This window comes from Polyodon spathula, chromosome 1, assembly GCF_017654505.1.
Source record: "Polyodon spathula isolate WHYD16114869_AA chromosome 1, ASM1765450v1, whole genome shotgun sequence".
Taxonomy (NCBI): domain Eukaryota; kingdom Metazoa; phylum Chordata; class Actinopteri; order Acipenseriformes; family Polyodontidae; genus Polyodon; species Polyodon spathula.
In genome coordinates, this window is record NC_054534.1 from 102,925,200 (window position 1) to 102,947,048 (window position 21,849).

Below are 21,849 nucleotides of genomic sequence, written 5' to 3' on the forward strand. Positions count from 1 at the left end.
AGGCAATGCTTGAGAACTTGGGAAAGACAATGAGAAATGAGAGAGATACACACATAGAATCAATTTTTATTATAAGTAATGTGTAATTCTTAGACTGACATGTACAGTATTTAGAAATATCTTCAATATATCTTATTTAGGAACCTCTACTCCAGGTTAATGATTACAGGAAGCATTTGTTAGTAAGAGAAATCTAGTCCCAAAGATAGTATTAGAATAGAATAGAGGAAGCCTTTATCCAATACATTTAACTTAAAAAACTAAAAACTACATCCATGTCTAGAACAGTTCTCATCAGTCCCCCACTGGGGCCATTAATTGGATTTTGATCAAGAGGGGATGAGGTTAATAATCAAGAATGAGGGTAATGTTATGACCACTTTGGTTGGGAGAAGGGAGGGCTCCAACTAAAATTTAGGTTTTGATTAGAATGGATCTGGTATTTCCAAGCTGCAGTTTGTAGTCCAATTAAGTTATCATTAGTTCATAATGAACCCCACCCTTGTAGGATACAGTATTCTCTTGTGCCTGCCTGTAAGTGATTGCCTGATAGATGACCATGCAGCCGCAGGTTCCTGACTTCACACCTCTCTGTGCTTCCTCTCGCTCAGGTACCCTCCTGGTGTTGTGAGTCTGGCCCCCGCCGGACTCCCCTCAGCTGTAGAAGGAATCGTCCCCAGCGCCATGCCTTTATCACACGGCCTTCCCACCGTAGCCCACCCCCCACACGCCCCCTCCCCGGGCCAGACCGGGAAGCCAGAAGCCGACAGAGAGCAGCACCCCAGCGACCAATTGTAGCCCGCGAAGCCCCATTGAAGAGACGGTGGGGGACAACCTGGATTTCAAACAGCAGTGGTGAAACAATGAACTTATGGGAGTCAATTTATGATTTTAGAAACTGGTCCAGTAACATGAAGACAAAGGTTTTTTGGGAGAAGAAAAAAAAAACGAAGAAAAAAATATTTTCCTGCGTAATAAATTGTAGTTTGTCCCTGTCCAGTGGACTGATTTAACTGTTTCTGTGTCCTATGGGTTCCTTGTTAAGCAAGAGAAGTTATAGTAGTTAATTATATCATGAATGTAATATGTCTGTGTACAGTTTTTAGAGCATTATAAAGGGTTTGTTTGCTTAATGGTCAAACAGAAAAAAAGGGAGGCATTCAATCATTGAGGACAGCAACAACAACAACAAAAAATCTTTCTTTTATATGATTAAAAACACGCCCAGAAAGAGGCATTTTTGGAAATTTTCTCAGGAAATTAAATTTTTCCCCACTTATATTTCTTTATATGCCACACAGTGCATTGTTTTTGTATCTGCTTGTCTTTTTTTTTTTTAGACTCATTTAGGCACAAAAAAGGGAAAATATCTATATCTATATCTATATCTATATCTATATATATATATAGTACCTATATATATATATATATATATATATATATAATATATATATATATATATATATATATATATATATATATATATATGATCTTATATATATCTATATATATAATATATATATATATATATATATATATATTATAGATATATATTGGCCCTAATACATATATTATCCCTCAATTTCGATCTTAAGGACTAAGGTGTTACAAAAGATATTTTAGGGAAAAAGATGTCTCGTACAAACCTGGCGTCACGCTTCTATCATCTGTTTCTCTGTAGATCTTTGGTGGTAATGTGTAAAAAACAGCACTAGGCTACTGGAAGATAGAATTTCATTGCCTACATCAGTTCCCTCCTGGTAAAGTGGTAGGCTAGCAATATTTTATTTTTTTTTGGTTTTAAAAAACAAAAAAGAAAGAAAATCATGTTTGTGACTGTATCCATTTGTATGAATTATTTTAAAAGAAATAAAATCCCTGTTCAAGGACTTTGTGTGACTTCTTTTAAATGTCCTATGAAACGGCATGTTATATCAAAGTGTATTGATAGCAACTATAAAGATTTATAGTGAACATATTTAGAAACCCTAGTACACCAGCTGAGGTTTGGGCACAACCATTAATATAGAATTCTGTTTAAATGATGACACGCCAGTACTATGAACAGTCAGACCCCTGTTAAATGCGTTTTCCGCCAGAACTCGCAATAGTAAAGCAGCAGGCTCTTGTGATTGCCCAAATACCTGCCATCTGGTCATGTTACTAATGCACTTCTGAGTTTGAGAACTCGCCATGTTAAGGTGAGTTGTGAACCTTCAGGAAGGTGTGGAACAACTAGCATTGGCTATTGCTTATTTTTAAGAAATATAAAAATGAACAACATAAAACAAAAGATTAGACCAGTCTTATACAGATTTCAGTCAGTACTCTGAAATACATCACAAATCTGAACCTGGTGCAGTTCCAACTGGTCCGACTGTACTATAGTTTGTGATAGTGTAAATAATAAATGTTGCTTTAACACAGAAAAATAAAGGAGTGATTCATTTGCAGTTGTCTTCAGGTTAGAGAGGCATGGCTGGGTGTGGAGTGAAGACTGGATTAGACTGTCACTCCAGGGCAATGCTGGAGGCACGTCTTACATCTGACACCGCTCTGTTTAGTTTTTATTATTGTGTTAGTGTTTATAACGGGCACAGCGGTCTGTTCCCAACCAAATGGCATGATTCAGTGTGTCTGCACTTAACAAGAAATAGAGGATAAGTCTTGTAGACATTATAACCCTAAGATGTTTTTGTTTTTTCTATGTAAGTATGCCATCGGAGAGGTGTTTCCAAGAAAATATTGGAGAGGGTGAAATCGTCAGCTAAAATTGGGTGTAATTCTCGGATGATTTTGCGGTTGTCGGGATGGATTGTACAGAACAGCTAAGGGTACTCTATTAGACTCAGGTTTTACTTTGTATTCCAAAAATTTTTCTCTTGGTGTTCTGATGGCACGTTCCATTTCTCTGTCAGTCTGTTTTGGAGAATATCCTTGTTGGACGAAAGCATCACGAAGACTGCAAAGATGTTTGTTTCCGTCAGTAGTTTCAGATAAAGTTAATGAAATCTTGGAAATGGATGTAAATACACATTTGGTTAGGCGCTTCCTTTATTTCCTCTAAAAATGCAGTGTGGCATGCACTAAAAATACAAGTCTGCGACTATCTGTAAATTGATTGGTAGTGTAGCTTCTTAGGCCAGCGAATGAACTCGCTGAGCAAGCATGCAGGTAAATGGGTGACAGCTAAAATACAAAAGAATTGTGGGTGAACAGTTTTCTGTAAAGACAAGAACAAATGCATCGGAGAAGAGAAGTTTACTAACTTACAGAGTTTTTTTTTTTTAAATAGACTACATTCACGAAATTGATACATTTACATTTAAAGGTGTGCTGATTTGAATGGAAGGCCACCCAGGTCAAAAACGCGTTATTTAGTACGCATTTCAAATATTTAGTACATGTATTGATTTGAACCAATCAATACATAAAAAATCTGTTCTAAATAAACATAAATTAACTATGCATGTTTTACGTCGGGGCTCAACATTTTACAGTAGTACTAGTGGCTGGTACTTTATAGTCAGCGTAACTACAAGAGTAGCCAATCACCTTCATGACAACATCTTTTTAATTTCAAACAGCAAGAGACAATGTTAACCGTGACATGGTTCAGTTTGTATTAACAATGTACACAATCATTTTCTAATTATATTGATTTCAGTTTTAAACTAAAATATTGCATTACCATAGCTAATATTAGATTCAATGTCAGATTTTTCAACGCTTGTTTAAAATAACAAAGAGATTTCTAAGGCTCTGAAATCTTTCACTTGTCTTTACTGGGCAAGAATGGCAGATTTAAGATGGCTTTTAATAGGATTATTTATTGCACTTACTATTTTCTTTGAATTCATTGGTTCTCATTTCATTTCAGTGACCTGATTGGCCAAATTAGTCTGTGTAACAATTAGCAATACTACAAATACTAAAGTCAAATTAGAATGTGTAGTAAATGATTTTGACCTGGATGGTCTTCCATAGATTTGTACCCCTTATAAAAGAGTATTAAAAATCGAAAAGCATCGGCACATCTGTCCTGTCAACCAACAGAGAACCGAAAGGGAGAACTTCAAACGTTATTTACAGAGATGCGGGTATGCGGCAGTGAGAGATATTTTAGGTATTTTAGAATAACAGGTGGTTTGATGATCTGTTAAGGCTGTACACCTTTCCAAAAAAGTCGCATGACACAGGATTGTAGATAACGTCATTCCGACTTGTCGCACAGGGTAGGAGACCCTCGACTCTGGACAGAAATGATGTCGGTCTGATGTAGGCCTACTGTAAGTTTTGTACTCTAGAATAACATTTAAACCTGTCAGCAGCCAAAAGTGAGTCTTTATATTATTGAATTTGGTGTACTATTTAAAAGCTCCTATATATGCTAATGTAGCTAAAACTACATTATTTGGTGAACTTTCTGTGCCAAAATTGTAACCTTCGGTATTCGATGTTTCTGCAGTGGTGACTGCCAAGACTGGTGTTGTTGAGTTTTCAGCAGCTGATAACAAATAAGGTGGCGCTTCTCCTTTTCAGTGTTGTCCAGGCTTTAGACGGTTTCAAAGCCACCTGGTCTATGACTTCTGAAATCTATGTACACCGGCATGTGGCCCAGTTTATAATAAAATGAACTGTAACTAGAGCACAAAAACCAATGCTGTGTGGTATATTGATTCCTTCTCAATTCACAGGAATGAATTGAGGAGGAACCAGGAATGCCATTGTCAGTACTGCCGATGCCGGATGCCTCGCACTGGTGTCAGCGTTGGAGCCACCCTAGCAGAAGGAGAGGAAACCTCCATCACAGCACCACCCGCGAACCCACCGATAAATCCAGAGGGAGAAAACTGGACAAGAGGCGAGGGGGTTGGTGTTTTAGGGGGTAGGTGGCCAATTGTGGCCATTTGTTGCATTGCAGTAATTACTACTGATATCTAAAACATGATTCACACAGAACTAAACACCAGGTGTCCTCAGAGTTGGTCAAAAGCAGAGGATGTCTAGTAACCTCTCAGACATTGAATAGTTTTCAACAACGAAAGTCAAAATAAAATACGATATTGTGGCCAGAGAAGGCACTTTTGTGCATGATTTGTAAACAATGAACTGGGTTTAAATAACTAATTTCATTTTACCCTCTTTTCCCTAATTTGGTTATGCCCAATCGTTGTGTTTTACTGAACTGTAGAATCTCAGGACAGATCATACCAATTTTAATATTATATAATAAATATGGTTTATTGCGAAGGCTGCTATTGCTTTAGGAGAAATCCTATGTATATATTATTCTCTATAGCCAGGTAAAGGGTATGTTTATTGTTGAAGAAACAGAACCAAGAAAAAGTGAGATGGTTGCAAAAGCCATAAAAGAATAAAGGAAATGTAAAGCCAGCAATTAAAAAGGAAAAGGGATTCAGAAATGCTGACATGACATCAATACCAAACAAAATTGAAACTGTTCGGCACACAACACACAAAATGGTCAAAGCTGTACAGACACAATGTAGTCTCTGAAATACATTTTCTTCCATGGAGTTTTTTTTAGTAAAAAGATTGCTGGATCATTTCCTGCTGGAGTAGCAACTTTAACTTGAAATGAATCCATTCTATTGATGGAATCTGTACACACAGCAGCTGTCAAGACCTATTGAGCAATGTGCTTAAGTAACTGTGCTTGACACTAATGCCCTGCTAAGTATTTTGACATCCCGGTGTCTGTTTCTCTTCCATGTATAATTATCGTGCCGTTCATATGACGTTATCCTGCTTCACTGTCAGCAAACCTTAGTTCCTGAACACCACAATATTTATTTCCTATAAAGGCATATCATCTTGATACAACTCTCTTAATTTTACAAAACTCCAACCACACAGATAAGTAATACTGAAGGCCTCATTTTCATTTTTGTAACACTAACATTAATCTTTCTACTTTAAAAATCTGAATAAATTACAGAAATATAAATTTCAAACATATACTCCAAGTGTAAGATAAACACTCAAATCAACTAACAGTAATTCAGGGTAGACAGTTTACTTGGAGATCTGTTTGTAATTAATTTTTTAGATAATTCTAGGAAGCACACACACACACACACACACACACACACACACATATATATATATATATATATATATATATATATTCAGCGAGAAGTTGTGGGGAAATTGAAAATAACTAAATAAAAGTAGAATGGTCAGATATATGAATAATATAGTTGTCATCCATACCTAATAAAAATAATAATAAATAAGCAATTACAAACATTTTGAATATAAGACTTTCATTGAGAAGGGATTCTAGATGAGATGTTTGTCACTGAATTTTACAAGGTGTTTATAAATATCACATTTGTCACAACAGGGCAGCAGCCCCCACTTCTTCGACTGCACTGTCACTCCTTTTATCTATTCTAGTCCTAGGCCTCTTTTCAGCCAGGTTTATATTGTACTTCCATACTAGATAATGTGCCAAAACGCTGCCCCAGACCCCAGGTATGGCCAAATTTATTATCGTCATGAAATCATATGTTATGTTGTATCAATCACTATTCAATTGCATTCAATCATATCGCGGATTCTCCTTCCTGAAATATAACATCTGGGGAAGATTTTTTGGTTGTTTTCAGTTTGGAATATAATCTAGGCAATATAATGCCATGATGGTAAGAGGACATCGTAATTCTAAAAAAGAACATTCCACTATGGGGGCTAAAGGTTGTTGAAAACATAGCCATTCATTCATTGCATTGCATTGCATTGCATTGCATTGCAGTGTTGTATTGTATTGTTGTGTTGTCTGGTAGAAGCCTAAAAGCAAAATCATAGAGCAGTTTCCAAGTCAGAATTCCTCATTTTCAAGGAACCAAGTGTGTTAAGTATTGTAGCAGCAAACATGTTCACTGTGATTCCTTAAAGGACTTTGTGTAGTTGCAATAGAAGTGGTATTTAATTCCTTGAAAGCAAGGTTGTTGTGCTTTCAGGGATAACCATCTGTGGTGTGTGACAGAAATGGTGTCACTCTGATAAATGCTACAAGTGGTGGCTAGTAAATTCAGCTGTGCATAGTAACAACAAACAGGGCTGTCTGTTCACTGTCAGGAGAACAAACAATTAAACAGTTCACATCGCCCGTTCTGCTGACCTAAGTCATTTTCTTTTTTTTCTGCAGTCAAGCCAGCAGGGATGAATATAAATTACTTTATTGAGCCAGCAAAAGCTTGTAATTTCCTCTGCCAGGGACAGACAAACGTCTGGTGTTGGTGCCGAGGAAAACCCTGTAAAACATACAATACACTTCAAGGCTAAACAGCTATCCCACAGAAGCTTCAAAACACTAGTAGAAACCGTGTGTGAACTGGGCAAGACATGAATAAGGTTTTATAACCCCTGCTTTAAAAAGTTAAGATCACCCCATATCAGAGGGAAATAATACATTGAAAGGTTGTTTTTTTCTATTGATTTATTAAAATTATATTACAGGGATTTTTTTTTTTTCTGTCGACCAAAGGAAGGGTTTTGGCAAGTATCTTAAAATGGCTAAAACCAAGGTTTTTATGAAATAAAAAACAAACCTTTCCTCTCAATTATTAGAACCCCACCTGGACTGTCTTTGATGCACAGGGAGATCCAGGTGGAGTCAGGTGGGTTCATGATCCCAGCATCACTGGGAGAGATAAATAGACTTCATCCATTTCTAAAGGTTTAAGATTTTTTTTATTGCACTTTTATTATTTTATGTTAATATGTTTTTAAAGAAACAAGTCAATTTGTACAAGGTAATTGCAGTGTAATGAATCAATTAGTCCATCTCTTTGTAGCTGAACACTTTACAAAGCTTCATTAAGAAGAACGAGGGAGAACTGGGAAGATGTTCAGGATAACAAGCAGTTATGGATGTAGAATGCTGGGCTGGGAAGTAGGAGTGGTGGTAGGGGGTTTTGAGAAACTGCTACTTTGTGTGTGAAGTTTATGAACTGTAGTGTGTCCTGGTAGTGGTGTGTATCTGCATATAGTAATTGTAGATCATGTGTTGCCGCTGCTGCTACTTTCTTAGCCCGACTCCGGCTCTGTCTGTAGTGAAAGGGGTAGAGGGATCTAGAATGGCTCCTATGGGATCGTTTAGCTTGTAAAATGAATATCCAGTTCCTTTCTTTGCTAGCTGTGAGAATGGGATTATTTAGCCAATGGAATGCGTACCCATTGCTTGGTATCTGAACTCAACTGGAGGTGAGATTGAGGACTCGCTAGGTTTTTGTTCTTTGTATAGTTGGACCTCCAGTTTATCTTGATTTGAATACATTTCGTTGACCGAATCCTCAACCACATCTCCACTTCACCAATGTAACTGACTGGGTTGTTTTATTCTGCTTAGGTGCCCTTCAGTGCTTCATAACCTGTGGTGATGCTGACTTGTGAACGACACTGTCTAATTTGTGTAGCTGATGCGAACTAATGTGCCTGATATTTTACGAAGCCCTGGAAAAAAGGATCCATTTGATATGTTCTATTTTAGTAAATGCAAAAAACATATTTTATCTTACAAATATAAACACTGAACTCATTTTTGCTTGTCTTCTGCCTTTCAAGCATTGCTCCTTCCCAATAAAATAACACGTGGTTATTATATGTGGCTCAGCCTGAGCATAGTGGGCCCCCGCTGTAACTGTGCACGCCCCTATACTGGTTTGGCTTTATCAACCCCCCTCTTTCTTTCTTTCTTTCTTTCTTTCTTTCTTTCTTTCTTTCTTTCTTTCAATTGCTGAAATGCTACTAGGAAAATGAAAATGATTGCTACTACAATGTGTTCTTCTTGGTTTAATTAGAGCAGTAACTCACAACTCACAAGAAGCTAAATATGCATGCATTTTATAGCAGTGTAAAATAATAACTATTAATCTTTTAGTTTGTAAGTGTGTTTTCAGCCAGCATCAGACTCTTGGTCTGAATAAGTGTCTATGAGCACATTAAAGTTCAAAAGAAAAAGTTCAAGCACTTGAAGCTTCAGTTAATATCACACCATTACTTGCTTGCCTTCCTGTTACAAGCTAATCTGTTCCTCATATCTCTATGGAGACAAGATTTTACAACTGCAGAAATAATCTCTCCTGCAAATGTGTTTCAGCCATATGTTTAAACCATCGGACTGAGCTAAGTAGCAATGGAGTGGCCCTCTCCAATATATAACACAGATGACAAAGCCATTTTCAAAGTGGAAATTAGGTCCTACTGTTGACTTTTTACTGTTCTGGTTCACATCACGGAAATCTGCTCAAGTGTTTTTTACTTATTCTTAGATTTCATTGGGGCTGCATTGGGAGTTTGTTTTTTGTGGTTCATTTAAAGCTCTGGATTCTTTTACATATGCTGCATCTTTAGTGGTGGGATCTGTTTCCGTGAAAGTGTAGGGTGATTTCACTGTCGGGGAGACTGTCAAGGATTGGAATAACGTACCTCTATCCTTAAATGCACTTTCAGTGACTGAAGTTTTTATTGTTTTGTCCAGTAGAGAGTGACATGGGAATGAAACTTCAGTCCATCACTACATGATTCACATTCATAAGAGGTGTCTGAAACTGATAAAATTAGGCTGTTCTCACTTTCACTGTCGCTGTCAGCCATACTGGCAGATGAAAGTAGCCTACTGGTATCTCCCTCTGTGAGGTCACAGTCTCCTGGTTCAAAACCAAGAACCGGTGATCGCCTTCTGTGTATTTCAGGGTATTATTTGATTAACTGTAACACGATTAAACATGATTTGGTAAAATGAATGTGATTACATGTTCAAGTGAGACCTGTTAATATTATGTTTTATGATTATGGTAACAGTCAAATTCCATGTCAAAGGCTCTTTAATGACTTTAAAGATCAAAGAAACAATCTTCCTGCCTGCTGGTGGCAGAGTAGTCCCGTTCCTTCCCATTCCCAGAAGCTTAAATCCTGTTCTTGCCCGTCCTGAGAGCTTTATTTTTTTTTATTTTCCAATCCCGTCTGTTCCCATGAGCTTCACTCCTGTACGGTCCCATCCCATCCCACAAAATGTAACTCAGTTTTTTTCCCATACCGCAGGAATCCCGTGGGTCCTGTGGGAGTCCCATCTTCATGTCACTCTCTACTGTCCAGCAATCATCTTCTGACTGTAATTTCACAGGTGTCACTGAAGCTCTTTTAGTAAGACTGCAAAAAACGAATTACAGTAGTCTCTCCTCTTATAAATTTCCCATAGTAAAAGCAGACCAAAGTGTAATGAAGCACAGTGATTGTCATGCAAATTTATCCAGGACAATATATTTCACACTAGGCCCTATTCAAAAAGCTTCAACACATCAGCTATTAAATATAGTTTTTTTAATGAATACAATTAAATTGCCGACATAAAGCTTTGTGAACGGGGGCCCTGGTGTCCTTAGATGCGGACGAGCAGTTATGTACAGCAGAACAACATTATTTTTAAAATCATGATTCATGAAAGTAATCTCACTTTTTATACACAGGTGTCCTCTGCAGTTTTGAATTTAAAATGCACATGAAATAAAACACTATGGGAGACGATGGCATGATTTACATTGCTCTGAGCTTGGATGGCTCTCTCATATTTTTGAAAGTTATTTTTCTGGTGGCTGACTGAACTCTAGTGAGTTGTGTGGGCAGCAGAGCGTTTAGTACAGGCCTTCCCCTATACCACTCTCAGACTATAATTCTTCTCAGACTTGGCGACAGCTTTACATTTAAACACCTGGTTTGGACTGTGCTACTTAATAATGGCCTGAGCATGAATGGTCAACCAAAATGGTTTGTGGTGTGGCCACCCAAGCAATTCTAGTACTGCAGTGGTGACTCCTCACTTTACCCACATTCCCATGAATCATACATGGGAACAGTCCCTATATGGTCAGGACAGTCCCGATTTCCTAGCAAATGTGCCGCGTCACGATGCATAGCAAGAAAGTCCTGATATTTACACATAAAAAAACAATAATTTAATCTGCACAGTAGAGTTAGTACTTAGCTGACTCCAGAGGGTTGCCATGCTGATGTGCTAGGGAGACCGCACTGTGGTTGATCCTCGGAGCTAACATCTCAGCTGTTGTGTGTGCTGATGTGCTGGGGAGGCAAAATAAGCTGATCCCTGGAGCCAGCATTACACTTCAGCAATCAACACCAGGCAGAAGGATATCTACATCATCAGATGGCAGGAAACACAAATGGATGGAGATGCAGATGGATCACATTAGTTTACTGTAAAGCTACGTCTTAGTTGATGAAGTTTTAACATCTACTCTCTTGTAATGGAAATCATGAAATCCACATTCTGTGCTCTTCGTGCAGCTGACACATCTGCTGATCACTAACTTACCCGTATGGAAAGGTAAGAGCACTTCATTGTGTCTGTGTTTACTGTCATGCTAGTCGTGTGGTGTTGAGTTGAAGGGATACGTCTATTATTATATGATAGAGGGTTTTTTGCGTATGACCCCTCCCATGTGTATGATGCGTATAAACCACCTGGGGACAAGTGTCCCTCAGAATAGTTTACAAATGTTGGCAAGTATGCATGAGTGACTGAAGCAGTGTAACCACACTGATTCCCAATAAGATGTATAGCCTGCTGCTTGACACTTTAACACAATTTCTTTTCCCTATTCAAAATACAGGAGTGCTAAAATGCAGGCTTAAAAATTAACATTAACAGCATTCAGTGTTTACAATATAAAAATTGTCAAGTAAGGCCCTGTCCACACACTATGCCTTTAAACCATATTAGTTGCCTTTAAACCGGCTTAAAAGTGCTAAATACGGTTAGCGTCCACACTATGCAGCGTTTAATACCGTACTCGAGAACCAGACTTGAGACCACCTCAGGGGGCAGTCTCGAGTCCAGTTCTACTTAGATTGCATCAGGTAGTGTTGTTTGTCAGAAGTGTGGACGCTGTAATACCAAACCTACATTTTGTGTGTATCCTCCAATATCCCAAAATGCTTTGTGATATGTTTGGCAAAACATACCACAGGCGTCTGAAGGACTTGATATCAGTATACACTCTGCATTAGATATCAATTTTTATGCTTAAAAAAAAAAAAAAAAATCCGTCAGGTCATCTCTGTTAAACTAGTGGGGAAAATAACTAGTTAAATATAGGATCGGTGATGAACAATTCATGCAATTTGTCAGCTCTGTTTGAAATAAAATTAAGGGGTCCAGAATTAGGCTCAGGCAAGATATAAAGATAAAAACAAAGATTGATTTGTAATTAAAAGCTTTTTCTGAGTTTAATTATGAAACAATCAGTTCAATTTGTTTAAAGGGACGTCACCTGATTGAAAATAAAACCCTTAAAATTGAAGTCCTATATATGTGTGTGTTCACATTTACAGTAGAACTCCAGAGTTACGATCACAAAAGTTACAGACTGACTTGTCTACCGATCACCTGACTTTCAACCAGAAGTAAGCAATCGCTCACCTATGTGTGCAATGCAACCAGACAGATAAGCAGCGTGCTGGTCATGAAGAAGGTAAAATTACTCTACCAGCACATGTATTCAGAACGGTGAAGCAGATTGCAAAGCAAGTACGGGCAACTTTACTGGGAACATTTTAGTTTTAAACAAAGCACAGGTTTTTTTTTTTTTCAAGCCAAAGAAGGCTGAATGACTGAGCGAGCATTTTGTTTAAAAACAAGCACTATGTTAACAGAGGTTTTCCTGGACGTTTAAATCTGTATTTTGTGCTACAGTTACAATTTCAATTGTAACTATTTTAAGATTTTACGAGTATTGCATTACTGTGCTGTATCCGTGTAATATTCTCCAGATTAAGGGTGTATATACTAGGTGTACACATTTTTTAAAACCATTGCAAACTAGTTTTCTGAGGTTGTATCGTACTTTTTCCAAAATGTTTGTTTCATTTCAAAATGGAGCATAACACATTCTTACAGTGCATGGTGGGATACTATCGTATTCATTTCCACAGTCCATTGTGCTGCTAGGATCTGTAACTGAACTATTATAATAGTGTGTAGACGCATTAAGCCCAACTAAACCAAATTCAGCATTGTTGCTGTCAAATCTGCTTGCTCGATACAATTAAAGGAATTGGGGAAAGGGGCTTTCAAAAGCTTCAACAAGCTGACTCTATCACGCATCGACCTGGTAAAAAACATCTTCTACTCCTGCAAGGTGTAGCAAAGAAGTCATCGGACAGGCGCATGTCTATGTACTCCTGCAAAAAAGAATAGAAATTCCACCTGAGGATCTTTCAAAAGCACATACAAGAGGGCCTTAGTGTTTCCGTTTTGACTGTCAATGTTATGACAATCATTATAACAGTCATCAGTCACTAATGAAATGTGCCCGTGAAAAACTTTTGAAACAAATGCCAATCCACCGACTCCAACTGCCCTCCAATTCCAGCCAGTATTTGGTTGTAAAACGATATAAAAAATGATACAAAAATACCATTACATTATTCACAAAGCCCTATGTTCTAAATCATTTTCAGCACAATTATTTCTGAAAGGAAAAAACAACCACTCAAAACAGCTGATGTGAACTGTTAAATTCAGGTTTTTATGTTCTGTGTTGGGGAGAGGTTTATAAAACAACAAATCCCTATGAGGGCATGGAAATCCATGATCAACTGTTTAAAAACTACAGTAAAAAAGAGCTTAAAAAAAAAAAAAAACAAGCTAATACAAATTGTGAGATTAAGTCTAGTGTTCAGCAATTCGATTAACGCAAAACACAATAACAATATTAAAACAAGAAAATGCCATTTATTTGGTCTTCTTTACAGTGTATGAAATTAGAAGCTTCTTATTAAAAAAATAAATTAACAACATTTATTGTTGCATGACCAATACAAAGAATTACCAAAATGGCAATAATGTATTTAATTAATTTAATATCAATGTAACAATGACTACATTCTTTATTTCTTATGAAATTCATAAGAACTAAACAGCAACCTATTGGTGACTTCATATGACTTATGCTGCAGTTAATACATAGCTACTAGACTATTACAGGTTTACATTGATAGAAAGTATTAATAAAAAGAAAGAAAGATACACCACACTATTATTTCCCTTCTGGTACTGTATATCACAAACACCTACCAAGGACATTTCAGCCACCCGAACGATAGCAGGGAAAATTGATTCAGTTTCTTGGTATGTTCTTCCTCCTACGGGGACAACTGAAAGTATGTCTTCAGCCTGTCATACAGTAACGGTCCAGGCAGTGCGGTGGGACCGACGTGACCTTTACCCATTTTTTGAATTTGGAGTTACATTGTTTTGAAAGTTTAGTACCAGAGAGCCTACTGGTTTCTAAATTATCAAACCCTGTCCCAGTCAAGCCTCCCTCTCAACTTCCCACAACACAGACCTTCTTTCTCTCCTGTGTATGATAATTCAGATAAGTGTGGGTGGGTGATGTCAGTAGTCCAGGCCCAGTGACAAACTATCATCATCTATGGTTGCTAAGGAATGAAAAAAAAAGAACTATCTATACTGGTGCCAGGATTTAATGTTGCTGTTGTTATATCAGGTACCCTGGTATTTGAATCTAGCCCCATAGCACCAAATTTGCACCTCTGGCCTTTACCCCAGTTGATCATCAGATCTGCTTATGTGGCACATCAGTAGCGTGGAGAGTGTCTTGTTGTGCAGTTGTTGATGTCGATGCTGCTGAGCTCTGTTTTAAGTCCTGTTTATTTTGCCATAAAGCTACACTTGCTCGAAGTACTCAATCACTTCCTATGTCACAGGAGGTCCTTGACAACGAGGTGCTCCCAACTCAGTGGACTAATTCTGAATAAATAAACAAACAAACGGAAACCCACCTGACCTTTTCTATAGCTGTGGATGAGGTGCTACATTTCTGTTTGTTGCCTATCATGTGTTTTCAATGCATGTCGACCCAGCATGATTCAATTAGAGTGACTAGGGGATTAGAGTGGGCCAGTCATCAATTTGCCTATTCGCAGTGCAATGATCCCTTATATATACAGTATATTCTAGCTCTGCACCGCTTTGGGCATGATGTAATGGAATGCGAGGGGTAATGGAATGTGTGATGTAAATAAACAGAGGCCTCTGTGGAAAATGTCTGGACTCTTTATTCAGTGAAATATTATTCTACCCTACATTACACATGCACAGATTCTCAGGGGCAATCTGTCACTTTCTTAGTTGTATGCCTGCATGAGATAGTCAAAACTGATGACTGGCCTACTCCAATATCCAGTTCACACTAATGAAATCACGCTTGATCACGCACGATTGCCATTCAATTCGTTACATGTTGGAGCTGTCAGGTTGGCCCTGGAAATCACTGCATGAACAATTTTTTTTTTTTTTTTTACTTTTAGTTTTCGAAATAAATAAATGAAGGTATTTTTAGAAGCTGCACTTTGAACAACTTGCACGTTAATGACCCTTAATGAAGCTGAAAGAGCTTCTCATTAAAAGCCATGAAAAGCAGATGCTTACCAGCAATTAGACGTTGGCTGAAACCTAACCTTGCTTTTATTGGTGCAATTTAGCTGGGCAAAAAAATAAATTAAATAAAAGACTCCAAGGCTACAAAAATTAAACCATTGTGTTTAGTTTTGTTTTTAATCCAAAATAACTTTAAAGAGAGGTTGCTCTCTCTCTTAAATTCGAAGGTGCTTTTATTGGCTTGACAATATTGGTAGTATTGCCAAAGCTCTCACTCTCTCTGTCTCTTTCTCGACTGTGTGTGCACCTCACATGCAACGTGCCCCAGCTACAGAGTATACTTGCTGGGTATCGCTGACCTTGCTCCTTTGAATCTCAAGCCACATCACTCTACTTTATGTTAAAAAAATAAAGAATGTAAACGTGCATACAGTGTTTATTAGATACTTAAATTCTACTTTAACAAAATGCTTTTAAAAAAAATATTTGGTACACTTCATAACTTCTATCAACTTCTATTGAAGTTAAATGATTTTATTTTCAGAATGCACTAAAACTATAAAGCCAAATCTGTTCTTGGTGCAGTAGTACAGCATTATTTCCAGATAACAATGATTAAGGTTTTTAAATCAGACAGTGTTGCAGGCTGTGTGCTTACACCCTCTCAGACTGAAGTAAGTTCAAGCCTGTTTTTATCATAGGGCCTTATTCAGCTTAAAGATAAATTAAGGTGCATATAGCTGACTAAATCCTCACTATCATAAATCTTTCCTATTATTTATTGTCACAATTTTGTAGGTCTCATATTTTACGATATACTGTATATAAGATATTGCAGCAGCAGCGGAAGAAAGTGCAGGAAATAAATCTCTTTACAAGTCTCTTTACAAGATCTTTCCCATGTTTAAAGAAGAAGTTAATAGACAGGGCGGGACGATCAATCAGTAGGCCAATAGGGAGCCGAGCCGTGGAAAGGGAGACACGGTTGCTATCTAGTCTCCTCGTTTAACTCATAGAAAAGAGGAGAAAGTAGTTTAAGGTGTTGTGGCAAAGTGGTTTGTAGTGCTCCGGTGTATAGGTGATTTGAGGTGCTCCAACAAAGGACAAACACAAAGTTTACCGGTCAGGTTTCTTTAATGCCCTTTAAACCGGGTTTCAAATAATAAAGCTGGCTCTACCCAGCAATGGGTATTGCCAGCTACAAAACAAAGGGGTTGCAGTCCCGAAATAAAAAACACAAAACACGTCTCCAAACTGGGTGCTCTGGTGCAGGTGCAGTGCTCTGAGTGCTGGTGCTCGTGCGCGTTCAGGTCCGGGCTTCTCGCTGCAGCTCCAGCTTCGTATCAGCCGTCTGGCAAAACAAACACAACACTTCTCAATGAACCCACACTTCATTCAAGGTTCCGTCCTGGTCTCCTCCCATTAACCACAACAAAGGAGCCGATTACGGCGTCACGTCCCCCTAAAGTACCCTAAGCCCCGCCCCCTCCGATAGCTTGATCAATCACGTCTCCTCCAATTCATGACTGAAACTTTGCTCACCGTACTAGGGCGATGACTCCAGGTACCGTAACGCCACCCTCTTCCTGAATGGCCGGCTCCCGACTGTCCCTGGGATGAACTGCCCAGCCATTCAGTAGGAAGCCCGCAGCTCCTGTTGTACAGTGCCCTCACCGGTCGAGAGGGAGATTGTTGATTCGGATTCATTCGCTCTCTGTCACAGGTGTGCATAGTGAAAACACAAATAAATCAAACCACACTCATTACAAAGAAATAAATAATAATGTGCTGCACAGCAACAAAGTACACATGTATAAATATAATTAACCCTTTGCGGTCATATGTCAGACCAGATCCAACATTACAATTTTCCCTTTCCAGTCTGATGTTCAACCCTGTCCGACATCATCAAAAAGACATTAAGCACATGTCTCTAGTTGTTCTTTCTCCTGAAAAAGCAGAAAAAAACCTTTCAATGGTGAAACCGATAGGAGCCAAGAGAAGCCGAAAAAAATGGGGCAGATCTGAACAATACACATAGCCCCTGCACCACAGAGATAACACGGACATAAACAAACTGCTTCCACATTCAGCGCTCAAAAAATATCACAGACATTTGCAGAGCTTTTTGCATAGTAATAAAATAATGACCTGGATCGCATTATTGAGGAGTTTGGTGATAAAACAAGTGCTCAGGAGAGGATTTATCAGTATGCACAACTATGAAGAGGTATGTGAAAAATACAGCGAACAAGGGGTGGGGCTTGGCTGGAGATCCAGCACCTTTTAAACCTGTTTTACTGTGAAAATTAAAACAGTGCGTGTAACATAAACAGCACATGTGAAAATTACCTGATGCGCCTGACAGCTGCTGAATAAATGGACCGCTAAGGGTTAAAAAAAAATATATATATATATATATATATATAGTAAAGAAATAATAAAGACCCTATTACATCCTTCCCTGCTTAAATCATCAGATACTCATGATGAAATACATTAGATAAGAACTTACATTTTACTTAGTCACACTTTCACTGCCTATATTTAATTAAATCAGTCCCTTTGGTCACACGTTCAAATCATCTGACTGCTATCTCTTGGGCTGGTACCTCATCTACAGGTGGATCCGCTGGTCTGGTTCTGGGTACTTCTGGCATTTTTCTTGGTGCCTGGTCCACAGCAGCCCTAGCAGCTGTTGGGAAATAAAACCCCAAGCATGGCATTCCCCCCACTCTCAGTCTGATAAGGGTTATTAGAATTCTGTACTGGTTCTGGCCTAGCAGTAGGTACAAAGGGACAGGGATGTAACAGATTCTGATGCAATATATTCACTTGACCCTCACCCTTCTCAGGCTTTAATAAATACACTGGTATATCAAAAAGTCAGGTAAGGGGTATTTTCCCAGTAATTCCCAAGCTTGCCCTGGTTGTTCGCTCCCCGTCTCCGAAGCAGGACCTGCTCTCCTAGCATGAGTGGCATATGGTGGGCTCTTTGATTGTAGCCTCTCTTCTGTCATATGGCCGCCTCTTTCATTCGCTCCTCTGAATTGTGGTGGGAATTCACAAGCTTTCTATGATGCCGTCTTACCCAATCAGTCTGTAGGTCCAGGTCTTCAGCCAACGACATCCCCAGCACCATATCTAATACGAGTCGGGCGTGCCTGCCAAACCAAAAAATGTGTGTGCCCAGTGGAGGCATGTTCAGTGTTATTGTAGAGAAAGACAAGTTTGTGGATATACTCAGTCAAATTCACTTTCTGCTCCTCATCCAGCGTGCCTAGTAGATTCAAGAGGGTTTTTTTAAACTGCTCACACAGACCATTTCCCTCAGGATGATATGGAGTAGAATGGCTTTTAGAAGCCCAATACAACTGTTACATTTCCTGAAGTTGACCCTCTAGTCTGAATGAAATCTTTGCGGAAACCCAAAAAGGCTGGATCACAATTTTCCATAATGTTTGAGCCGTGGTCACAGCAGTCTGATAGCCAAGATGAATCTTATAAAGTGATCTGTAATAACAAGAATATGTTGAAATCTGTCTGCAGAGTGATCAAGGCTTAAAAAGTCCATAGCAACTAGCTCTAAGTGGGCAGTGGTAGAGACAGGAACTAAAGGAGCTTTAGTATGAGTAAGAGGGGCTTTTCTTAATTAGCAACGAGGACATGCTGCACATCGACCTTCCATATCATTTTGTTGTAATAAGAAAAAGAGTTTTATCACCCCCAAAATATCCTGCTTTCCCATGGCAAGTTCCCAAACTCTATCCTTCAATTTCCGAGGCACCACTAGCTGGTATTTTAATTCTATGCTCCTGGGCTCCCTCAATGATCGATACAAGATGCCATTGCACAGAGTCAGCCTTTCCCATTGCCTTAGTAGTTCCAAAACTTCCTTTGACATTACCCTTCTTTCACGAGCATTAGGTCTCACCCCCCTCTGAATGAAAGTCAGTACCGGAGCAAGTGTCACACTATCTATTTGTGCAGCCTTCCAGGTTTCTGGAGTCATTCCTGGCAACACATCTTGGGCCTCTCCTTGGAGGACAGCCACGGCTTGGATCTCAACTCGGGGTTCTGGTCCAGGTCTACTGTCACCAACACAACAAACTTCAACAACCTCTTGAGGGACAGGCTGAAAGGCAGGTACCTCTGATTGCTCGATCTTCCTCCGGCTGTTCTTGATCGACAGGAACTTGTGACAGTGCATCAGCTTTTCCATCTACCCTCCCTGGTCGATACTTAACATTGAAGGTGTTGTTGACCATTCTAGCAGCCCATGCTCTACACTTCCCAGGTTGGCAGTCTGTAGGTGGGAAAGAGGGTTATTATCGGTAAACACAGCAAAGTGAGAACCCACCAAATACCCATGGAGCTTTTCCTTCACTGCCTATTTCAGGGCCAGAAACTTTTAAAGGAGCTATAATTGGAGTAATTTTTCTCATTAGGATGGAGGATGCTATAATGGAGAATGCTAGTGTTTCAGCACTGCTCCCAGCCCCTCCTCACTGGCATCTGTATATAGAATAAATGGGAGTTCAAAGTTAGCAAAACAAAGGATGTGGCTTTGGGGCTGTGGTCAGTAGAGGGTTTAAGGTGACTAAAAGCCATCTCACATTCTGAGGTCCATTCCCACAGTCTTGGGCTTGCTCTGTTAATCCTTTTTTGGGTAACTGACTAACAGGTTATGCAGGGGTGCAGCTGTCTTGGCAAAATCTTTAATGAACCTGCGATAATAATCTATTAGTCCTAAGAATGAGCAAAGTTCTCTCACTGTTTGAGAGACCCATGGGAGTAGTAAAAGTAGTCTTTTCTTGATCTGCTGGGTCTATTTGACTTGCCAGTAGCCACTGGCCAAGCCCAATATTGTGAATCAGCAAAACTTAGTGAGCATGATCAATGATTCTTTGACTTGAGGCAATGGGTAGGCATCCTGGTGTGTCACAGAGTCCAATATCCTATAATCTATGCAAAAGTCCCATCATTCTTCCTCACAAGGACAATAGGAGCAGACGAGACCACACAATATATCGTGCACACACATATGGACCATTCAAATACACAACTGTCTCCATAGCTAAGCGCAGCGTTTTCAAATTAATATACTGATAACGCCACTGTTTTATTGAATACGGACAGTATTGTATCACAAGGAAATACTATATAGGTTTATTTTAAGGCCTGCTGATCTGACATAGCTGTATGTTTTTTTTTTAAGTAAAATTTTAAAAAAAGGCTTTGGATAATGTCTTTTTTTCTGAATGATTTTTTTTTTTTTTATATAAGTCGTGCCGTGACTAAGACTACTGTGGTAGCACACTCTCTGATTTGTAAATGTAACAAGTTCATTCACCTACAAAGTAAATATCAATCAAGCATTTTTATATACACAATACACAGAAATGCGTTATGTTATTCATTCTACTCACCCATTTGAACATCATGATTAAGCCCAGTTTGTAAGGTTTTGAGTGTTGCTGGAATAGATTTTTTTTGTTATGCCTTTTTTTTGTAAGAATAATTACACTATGTAACACAATTTTTGTTCCTGGGTAGTAAGTGTTATTTCCTAATTGCTTATGCCTCAAAAGTATAGAACATGGCTATTATTCCCCACAAACTTTGCTTTTGTGACCAGGACAGTGATATTTTGAAATATCATTATTTCCAATGAGAAAACGGGAGCTTTTGTGTCTTTTCGTTCACATAAAGTCAGAAAAAAACAACATATGAATCCAAATTAACATGAATTTATACTAAAGTAATACAAAAATGACTACAAAAGATTTAGAAGTGAGTAGTTTTTCAAGATTTACAATTACACTGTAAATTAACTGCACAGTTAGCAACACCGACATTCAGTAGACTGGACAGCTGCATAAAAACGGCTAGAAATTACAGTTAACAGAACTGTTTGTCCCGCCTCAGCTAGCATATGACTGGACTGCTGCAGAGAAAATACAGGTCTTTGATTGGTTGATCGTATCACAGGTCTGGCTTTAGGAAAACATTAGCATGATTAATATGTTCCTCAGCACGTCGCAGCAACGCGGTTATGAACTGGTCTAAGTGGCGGACACGGCTGACTGGGTGATCCCCACTGTATCACCTGCTACCTTCTGGAAGGTCCCGGTAGCCAGGATACACATACAGACAGACACTACCAATTGCTCAGACAAGGCATGACTGCGGCAGGTCATCGTGCAGCATGTGACATAGATGAGTCAGCATGTCTCGGTTGAGACGATACCTGGACACGATTTGCTCATTGCTAAGCTCCTCATATGAGTGCCGAGGCTGGTACACTCCTTCTGTATATCTTCGTCTATGTCGGGGTTGCTGTTGCTGGGTGTGTCCCACCACAGCCACCAGAGGAGAGCAGCTGGGAAGCCTTCCTC

The 21,849-nt window shown here is 38.9% G+C and overlaps 1 protein-coding gene across 7 annotated transcripts in view; it reads left to right on the top strand.

Annotated features, from left to right (window-relative positions):
- Positions 1-1,364, top strand: part of LOC121325629 (C-terminal-binding protein 1) — a 186,133-nt gene extending 184,769 nt beyond the window's left edge. For 6 of the 7 annotated variants that reach the window (XM_041268456.1, XM_041268483.1, XM_041268465.1 and 3 more), the window contains one exon: positions 612-1,364. In XM_041268456.1, the coding sequence (XP_041124390.1) occupies positions 612-798 (187 nt within the window). In that variant the 3' untranslated portion in view covers positions 799-1,364. The remainder of the gene's footprint in view (positions 1-611) is intronic. The other variant, XM_041268501.1, reaches the window with a different exon arrangement.
- The last annotated feature ends 20,485 nt before the right edge of the window (positions 1,365-21,849 follow it).